This window comes from Macaca nemestrina, chromosome 2 (genome assembly GCF_043159975.1).
Source record: "Macaca nemestrina isolate mMacNem1 chromosome 2, mMacNem.hap1, whole genome shotgun sequence".
Classification (NCBI taxonomy): Eukaryota; Metazoa; Chordata; class Mammalia; order Primates; family Cercopithecidae; genus Macaca; species Macaca nemestrina.
The window spans coordinates 109581659-109590863 of NC_092126.1; the positions used below are offsets into that span (position 1 = coordinate 109581659).

Sequence of the window (9205 nt, forward strand, 5' to 3'; positions counted from 1 at the left end):
GGAATACTGCCCAATTTCCCTAACTTTATGTTATTTAATCCTCAGAACAGCATGAGGTAGATACTAGGCTCCTCTTCACTTTATAAATGAGGAAATTGGAGCTCAGAAATTGAGCTTCACTTAGCCAGCATTTACTTAGTGCTTACTATGTGTCAAACATTAACAAGGTTACAGGCACACAAAATATTAAGTGTGATTGTCTATGTATGTGTGTGCATTTAGAAAACAGTACTAGAAGGAAATGTACTAAAACAGTAGTATAAGGGAGGTTATATTTGGGGAGGAGAATTGCAGTTGCTTTCATTTTTCTCCTTTGTGTTTTTTAGCTATTTCCAGTTTTCTACAACTAGAAATTCCCTTTGTAATAAGGGGAAAAACAAGTATTACTTCAAAATGGAACTGGAGGATCTTGTGAAATATTCCACGTTATGATTTCACTGTGGACTAAATGTTTTCTGATGCAGTTTTATTTTACTAAAGCAGTAGACAAATATGTCTTAATTCAGTTAAGCCTCCTTTCTACACACTGAGAGAGCTGGTGGGTTTACAACTGGAAAGCTGACATCCACCTGGACTCCATAGCCTGTATTTGTCTATATTTTCTGTGTGGGGGTGTAAGCCCAGGTAGCATGACCTCCTCTATCCCAGACAAAAGTTTTCGAGACCATCATGACACCAGCTTCTTTGTACAGAGACCACATGTGAACATAATTCCCACTAAAGGGGGTGGGTGGTTTGGTAAGAGTGAAGCTCTAGTGTCCACAAAGGAGGAAACTCAGTCCAATGGTGTTACTGTGTTGTAAGGTGGGACACCCGTCAGCTTAGGGTGCCTTCTGACTGATGATTCCTTCTTCCTTTTTACTGCCTTGGCACCCTGAGCTCTGTAGTCCCCCCCAACCCCCTGCCATGCTGCCTGGACCCTGTTGGCATCCCTGTGTCTGTCTGGCTCACTGAGCTGAGCACCCTGCAAGAACAGACATGCCTCATGCATCAGTGTCTCTCATGGCTCAAGAGCTTGCTTTGAATGGAGCCCACAGTCATCACTGCTGTGTTGAATTGATTTGTGCAAGCAATAGCGGGGAAATGGGTGGAGTAAATTAGGGTGCATCCCTGCCATAGACTTCAGTGCAGGCACCAAAAACCATGCTTTGAAATGATTTATTGACCTGGGAAAGTGATCACAACTTGCTGCTAATTAAAACCAACAACAGAGCAGTGGGTACAATTGAAGTCCATCTTTGTTATTATCATAAATATGCACTGAACAAAAAACAAACTAAAAGAAAATACACCCAAAAATGCATAGTGGGCAATTTTGTCTTTGGATAGTGGAAGTGTAGGTAATGTCAGTGTTTGGGACTTTTTCTTTGTATTTTTAAGCTGTTTTAGAATTAAGTTTTGTTATTAGGAAAATGATTTTTAAAGAAATATACATCTGAGGGAAAAAAGAACAAAGGCATGATAAATAGGGGGTCCTTGGTTAGAGATGACGCATCCAGAACATTTTGGATAAATAAGCTCCTTTGAGTTGAGGGCCCTCTCGGACTCCTACATCAGCACAGAATCTCACCCCACCCTCCTGCAAGGGCAGGCATCTTCCTAGTAGACACTTTCCGCCCAACCCCCATCAGCTACAAATACTGTCAGCTTACACAGCAGGTCATTTTTTTGCTGACAAGTCCAAGGTGGCAGTCAGAACTCTGACCCATAAAACCAGAAGGCTTAGATGAAGAACAAACAGAAGGGAAACCAACTCTGGTTCCTTTTGCCTGTTACTAATTGCTGCCATAAAGCCGTTAGAATCCACCAATATATGACCCAACTTGAAGAGAAGGGAGATTCAGAAAAATAGTCAGAAAAGAAGGGTAAATGGAAATGATAAGTCCCTCTCCTTTATGGCTATTTTAAGAAGCACATCATGCTATTCATATGGCCCATGCTTAGCCCACTCCCTGAATTGTTTAATTTTAGTGGATATAAAAATTTTTCCTAAGGGATTTCTTAGTTCCACTGCCAACAGTAGTTCCCCATTTCTATTTCTCATTAGGTCTCAATTATTCCATCATTAGTTCTTTGTTCCCCAGGATTCCAAGGGCCCAAATCCTGCAGTGGGAGTGGAGGGGAGGCAGATTCTGGCTACTGATTGGCTCTGGGACTCAGAGTGGAGTCACTGTGGAAATCACTATTTCCAAGATCTTTGGCAGTGGGAGGGTAGGGGGGTGATGGCAGAACAGAAATTCCTCATGCATCAGTGTCTCCCATGGCTCACGAGCTCACTTTGAATGGAGCCCACATTCACCACTACTAGGTTTAATTGGTTTGTGCAAGCAATAGTGGGAAATGGGTGACTTTGTTGACAAATGCTAATGGTCACAAATCTGAAATCTTGCTTGAGTCCAAGCCCTTCTCCGGTACGCTTAGTCCCAGTGTCTGGAATATTTGGTTTTGCTCATTCATCTCCTTTCTACCAGGGAAGTTCATGGAAGAGACTGAAGCCCCAGAAGCCCCAGGCCACCATTACTTTCCCTCTCTATCCCAAGTGGCTGTGACTCCATGCTGTGCCAAGTGTCAGAACCTGGCTGGGAGAGCCAGGCTGCTGGCTCAATGTGCCTGGCAGGTCACTCCTGCTGGTTCTGGGTTGGCCTCCTGTAGTCTGAGTCAGAGTCCAGCAGAGAGTTCATGCTCCCCTGTGGAGGGAGACGTGGAGCTGACCCTCTCCAGCCTGTCCCCGGAGAGGAAGGGGAGCCATTTAACCAGGTGCACGGCCACACGCCTGTGGAACAACTGCCGTAGGTACTTCCGGAACCTCTCACCGGCGAAGGCGTAAATCACTGGGTTGACACAGCAGTGCATGTTGGCGATCACCTCCGTCACTTCCATAGCCAGGTCCAATTGTCTGTTCTGCTCACAAAGATGAGTGAACAAGAATTCTTGGAAAACAGAAATAAGTTCAGTCAAATTGTACGGGGTCCAAAAGAGAAAGAAGATGATCATGATGACAAAAATCAGACGGACAGCTTTGGATTTCTTCTCATTTGGTCGTCTGAGCAGAATCTTTATGATCCCTGTGTAGCAGACAATCATGACCAACAAAGGCAACACCAGCCCAAAGAGGTTCAGTTTCAGAGCCTGAAACAGCTTCCACTGTTGAAAGCTTTCGTAAGGAAAGTGAAGGTTGCAGCTGTGGCGAACGATGTTCCACTGGGTCTTGGAAAAGTACATGAGTGGCGAGGAAGCCAAAATGGCCAGGGCCCAAATGATGATGCTGGTGATGACACCAAAAGTGACGGTCCGTGCCCTCAAGGCAAACACGGCATGGACGATGGCCAGGTACCTGTCAATCGTCAGCAGGATGATGAAAAAGATCTCGCTGTACAAGCCTGTGTAATAAAACCCAGAGAGGATCTTACACATGGCATCACCAAAAATCCAGTCATCTGTCGACTTGTAGTAGATCAGGAAGGGCAGTGTGAACAGGAAGAGCAGGTCAGAAATGGCCAGGTTCAGGAGGTAGATGTTGGTCATGTTTTTGAGCCTCTTGTATTGCACAAGGACCAGGACCACCAGGAGGTTTCCAACCACGCCAATGACAAATACCAAGGAGTACAGAGGGGGCAGCAGTTGGGCCAAAATGGCCCTCTCATTCACCTTGTGGCATGGAGTTGCATCCCCATAGTCAAACTCTGTGATCATGTCATAGTTCTCTGTGGTGTCTGGAGTCTCCATCCCGGCTTCTCCTACAGGTTAAAAAAAAAAAAAATTGTCTTTACTCTGCTATTAAAGGCAGTGGGCACTGGACAGTAAAGACAAGGGAGTGGGGACATTTCTTCAGCCACTCAATACATGTTTATTGAGTGCCTTCTGTGTACCATGCCTTGGGGAGAAAATGAGTGTTAGAGAAACCTAGGTCCTCTCTGCCTTCTAGGAAACTGCAGTCTAACAGAGAGTGGAAGCAATAAGCAAATGAATGTACAAATCATTGATTCAATCATTTTGGCAAAGAGTTTTGTAAGAGATAAGTTCAGTGGGTGGAAAGCCAGAGGGAGACCTTACCACACTATTCATAACCAACACTTCCTAAGCACCCCCATGGGCTAGGCATTGGACTTAGGGTTAAAGAGCCCTGGAGGGGTCCCATTATTGTTCTCATTTAAGAGGTGATGAAACAGAGGTTCAGAGTGGTTAGGAAACATATTCAAGGACACACCTCTTGTGAGAACAGAGCTGGAGCTCAAACCCAGGTGTGCATCACTCTTATGCCCAGCCCTGACACCACTACGCTTTCCTGTCACTGTCACTGAGCGGTGACTTTGCACTGTGGACTCTGTGAAAGAAAAAAGGACTCTGAGAAAGAAAATGGTCCTGGCTCAGAGTAAGATACAAACAGATCTTCATGGCTTTTGGTCTAAAAAGATTCTCAGCCAAGAGTGACCTAGTACCCTTGAGGCACTTGGAAATGTGTGGGCATTTGTTGCTGTTGTCACCAAAACTGGGGGACGCTACTGTCATTTGGTAGGCAGGGCCAAGGATGTCCTACAATGCAGAGATCATTCTACCCCAAACACCAGTGGTGTTGCCATAGTGAAATCCTAGTAGGTCAATCCCATTATTTTGGAGATGAGGAAACTGAGGGCACCAGAGTGGGCTGAGCCTGACCCACATTGCACAGCGCTTAGGTGGCACTAGGTCTAAGGTCACTCTGCAGACCTTCTGAAAGGAGAGGAAAGTGCAGGCAGAGAGGAGGGAGATAACGTGGTCAGAAAAAGAGAAAACTGGGCGTCAGGGGAGGAAGAGTTCAGAATGATCTGGAGCTATGAGGTGATGTTACACAGCGACTAGCTGAATTCTGCTGAGATAAGCTCTTAGATATTTTTACCCAGGGATGCCTTAAAGCAAACAAAAATGAAACAAAAAAGAATCACTCCGTAGGTTGCCTTTGTAGGACTTCTCCCAGTCCCTGCTTTTTCGGCACACTTTTTGAATCCTGTCCAATTGCTTATTAAAGATGCCTCCCCAAATGAAGTATCAGCTTTGGTGTAACCTACGAGCTTTGTGACCTTGGATAAATTATTTTACCTCTCTGAGCTTCATTCCTCATCTGTAATGTGGGAAAGCAACTCTTATCTTGTAGGGCTGCTGTGAAGTAATGTATGAGAAAAGTGCCACCATCATCCCCACCACCACCACCTGGCAAGGGCCAGGCCAGGGCACTTTTCTTGGGGACCTTCCCTAAGAGACCTCCTTCCCTGCAGGAGCCCTTCCCTGAGGCCTGTCACCACCAGTGCGTCCCAGGCACCAATGTCCAGGATGTCCCTGGCTGGCTGGTATACCCTGTCCCCCACCCCCCTGCCAAATCTCTTTGTAGTTAATCTAGAAAGTGATTTTTCTTGGTAACGGTGGACAATGATGGTCCCTTCCATGTGAATGACATTTGAAATTGTCAATCTATTGCCACCAATCTAAATTGATTTGACTCAAATACTGATCAGTAAAGTAAGTGGCACCTACTTTATAATTTCTATCTTAAACCTGCGTCTCTGGTGTTCTTCCTTCTACTCTCCTTAAGGAATGTTTCCTGCTTACACAATTCACATTTTTTCAATAGCCATTGTAAAGGAGATGAAGGCACATGGAGGGTATAGGTCACCCTGACTGGAAGGGGAGATACTCTATTAGAGTGGGAAGTGAGGAGCTTTCATTTTTCATCAAACCCATCCCTTGGCCCACTCCTCCATCTCCAGAGAGATCCAATCAGCCTTCTTTCTGGAGAGAGTCAGGCTACCGGTCACTAACAAAGCTGTGTTGGCACTTTCTAATTTCTGTGACCACAGCTATTGCTGATGAGGGCAGACAGTTCAGTTTGGTAGTCAGCACTTTTCCGTGGGCTGGCAGGTTAACAGTGGACATAAGCAAACAGCTTGGAAAGCATGAAGAGCAGCTAGTGTGAGGCTGACCCCATGAGTCCAGTTTCTGGGAAGGTTTGGCAAAGTTGAAGGCAAGTGGGGTCAACATTGTCAGGTGGCATTTTAAACCGAGTCACCTCCATACTCCCCCTACCTCCAACCCATTTGTTATTTCCCCAACTTGTTAAGCACCAGGCAACCACTCCAAGGCATGCTGTTCCTAAAGGGAGGTGATCTGGGGTGCGGCCCCACAAGAGAAAGCAAAGGACCGTGTTGCCATCTAACCTGCTAGCCCTGCTGTATTCTATTGCAGAAGTCTGCCTCAAGGCCACTGCACAGTGGTCAGCTATAGCCCTGGATCCTGGACCCTCCACGGCCAGTGTCCTCCAGCCTGGCAGTTGGTGAAGTCTCTGAGCAGATATAGAGCAATCGGTGATGGTGAAAGACACCCAGGCCGATGGTGTGCTGGCTGGCTTGCACTGGTTCATAAATGCCAATCGCGGGCATCTCTTCCCCACTCCACATTCAGCATGTTGGTAGCTTGAAACTGACCACGGTGGGAGCATTTATACCGTGAAAATCAACAAATGTTATAAAGCAGGGATCTTTTCTTCAAAAGAGTCAGTTGTTGAACATTTACAAGCACATCACTGCCCAGGCCCCACATTCTGAACAGTCCAGCCAGCACTGTCCCACTGCTCGGTGCGGGAACTAAACGATCAGTGAGTGGCACATAGCCTGGTGGTAGGCTATGCAAACTTCTGGGAGTTTCCATCTCTTCTTTGAAATCTGGGACCCACCAAGATCACCTATGAAGTAGATACCTGTAAGGAGCCACCATGCCCCTCTATCTTCAGAACAAAATCCTGACCTGTGTTTTTGTTAGTAGAGCAGAACTGATGCCCCCCAAGATCACCTGGCCAGCTCCTTGCCTTTGGGTGAGTGAAAGCCTACTTCCTCCAAAGACAGCAGTGCCGATTTTGAGGATCCTTGGTTCTAGTCTTCTTAAGAGATAGGTTCAGTATCAAATCATCCTTGCATCTGCCAAGATTTTTCTAACTAATATTTCCCTTTTGCTTTAATTTCTTCATACACCATGTTTGGTTTTCCTTTACATGGAGGGATTTGGCAAGTAATTTTTTTTTTCTTTAGACAGACTCTTGCTCTGTCGCCAGGCTGGAGTGCAGTGGCACAGTCTCAGCTCGCTGCAATCTCCACCTCCCGGATTCAACACTTGACCTCGTGATCCTCCCGCCTCGGCCTCCAAAGTGCTGGGATTACAGGCGTGAGCCACTGCGCCTGCCCAAGCAATTTCTTGTTGGATAGGTTTCCACAGAAAACACCTTTTGTCCCTTAGTACTGACTGACTTTCTTAATCAGTAACCAACAGCCAATCCTTCAAGTAAGCTTCCTTTTTAGCAAAAAAAGCCTATATTTCATCTGAGCACCCAGCTTTATAAATCCATCATTCTCAGTATTGCTACAGTATTAATTGCCTTGGAGACGCATCCATGGGCTACTTAGACATTTGCCCGGCCCTCAAAGAACTCCCCTCACCTTTGAGGAGCCCCTAGCTGCATGCATGTCTTTGATCAAGACTGCCCTCCACAGTAACAGATAAGACAGGAAAACAAGTGCCACTTACTCTGGTTCCAAGGGACTTTGTCCGTGAAGTCTTTGTTTCTGGGGCTTTCCGAGTTTTTATGAATTCAAGGTCCTGACCAAGTGGGAAGTGCTCAGCTTCCTGTGTGATGATGGAGAATTGACTCCAGTTTCACAGTCTTTCAAAATGACAAGAAGGGGGACAAAGTTCTTCTTTTTGTGTGGTTGGGTGCTCATGAATGGCCACAACGCCCACCAGTGGCCACTTCCTGGAGGCCAAGTTAACTGCGAGGATTTTCTCTGCTCACTCTGAGGCTCTTGAGTCTTGGCCCTGGGAGCTCAGCCTTAAGGGAATTGGGGGCAGGTGAAACTGAGTTGGGTGAGGTGGGTGGCAGTGAGATGTTCCCAGAATGTTTGGAGCAACTGAAGTGTGGGATGTGTATATGTGGGATGGGGGCAGGGCATAGAGCTCTTGCAGTCAGCGGCGGACTTTTTTTTTCTTCTTCCTTAAAGATTGTGAATGGAAGGATTTAAACTGCAATCCTGAGTCCTGTTCCTCAAAACCAACTGACATGGGTGCACACAGAGGCAGCAGCTTGTCTTTGACACCCCGTACCCCTCAGCCTCTGGGAGCTCACTGTCCCTCTGCTCTGTGTTCCCCACGTCCCTCCCCACCAAACCTCAGAGAGTGGCTTTGCCTCAGGAACCTCCAGCATGGAGGGAATATAGGTCTGTTGGTTATGTTTTGATCTTCCCTTTCTGATGCCCCATTCCTGCTTTATGCGATGGTCAAACATGGGCCAAGTTCAAATCCCAGCTCTCCACCTGTGACATGGGCAGATCACTCACCTTTCTAAGTCTCAGTTCCTACTCTGCTAAATGGGAGTACTAAATGCTTACCTCAGAGGAGAAGCATGAGGTCACCTTGTACTTGAAAAATGTTAGAGTGGCACAGTGAAAAATGTCTGACAAATGATGAGTACTGTGACTCTTCTCACAACTGCCAATACCTACTCTGCCACTGCCCTTGTGTCTTCTGTAATGTGGGGACACCCCTAACCTTCCTCACTGCATTGCTACGAAGCACTGTTTCAGAAACCATCAGTGTGAATGTGCTTTGAAAAGATCACTTGTCCCTTCATGGTTCAGTTTCCTTATCTGTAAAATAAAGAATTCAGACAAGATGGCCTAAGGTTGATGTCTGATCATCACTCAGCTTCACCCCGAAGAAGTAAATGGGGGTCTGCATGGGCCTGGCTATTTGCAGCACTTTGCTGGTGGATCAGTTTCCAAAAAGAACAGAGGCTTGTGAGGCCTTCCTTGTCCTTGATCCTGTCTAAAGTGAGGGACATGGTCAGTACCTCATCCTCAACCAGCCTTCCAGCACTGCTGTAGGTTTCATGCCACAGAAGGGATGTACCAGGCAAATCTGCTTGTTCATTGAACAAATATTTATTCAGTACTCACAATGTGCCAGACATTGTATTGGGTGCTTGGGATATCGTGGTGAAGAAAGAGGCTGGATCCATTCTTTGAGAGCTTATAGCTTAGGGAGGATCACAAACAATTAACCAAGTTACCACAATGAGGAACAGCTTTTGTAGTGGCCTGGGAAATACCCTGGGCTAAGGAAAGGTGCATCAAGGGTGAGAAGGGGTGAGGAAGTCCTTTAGAGCAGTGGTTCTCAAAGTGAGGTCCCT

At 46.4% G+C, this 9205-nt stretch overlaps 1 protein-coding gene across 1 annotated transcript; it reads right to left on the minus strand.

The window, feature by feature from the left end:
- Positions 1-1142: 1142 nt before the first annotated feature.
- Positions 1143-7703, minus strand: LOC105480349 (C-C motif chemokine receptor 1). The gene is made up of 2 exons (XM_011739034.2): positions 7549-7703; positions 1143-3737 (listed from the first exon to the last, which is right to left on the minus strand). Exon 2 carries the CDS (start codon positions 3724-3726, stop codon positions 2659-2661), a length of 1068 nt encoding a protein of 355 aa, XP_011737336.1. The 5' UTR covers positions 3727-3737; positions 7549-7703; the 3' UTR covers positions 1143-2658.
- Positions 7704-9205: the final 1502 nt, after the last annotated feature.

Excerpts from the sequence above, each read along its gene's own strand:
- LOC105480349 (XM_011739034.2), bottom strand. The coding sequence starts at position 3,726 with ATGGAGACTCCAGACACCACAGAGAACTATGACATGATCACAGAGTTT.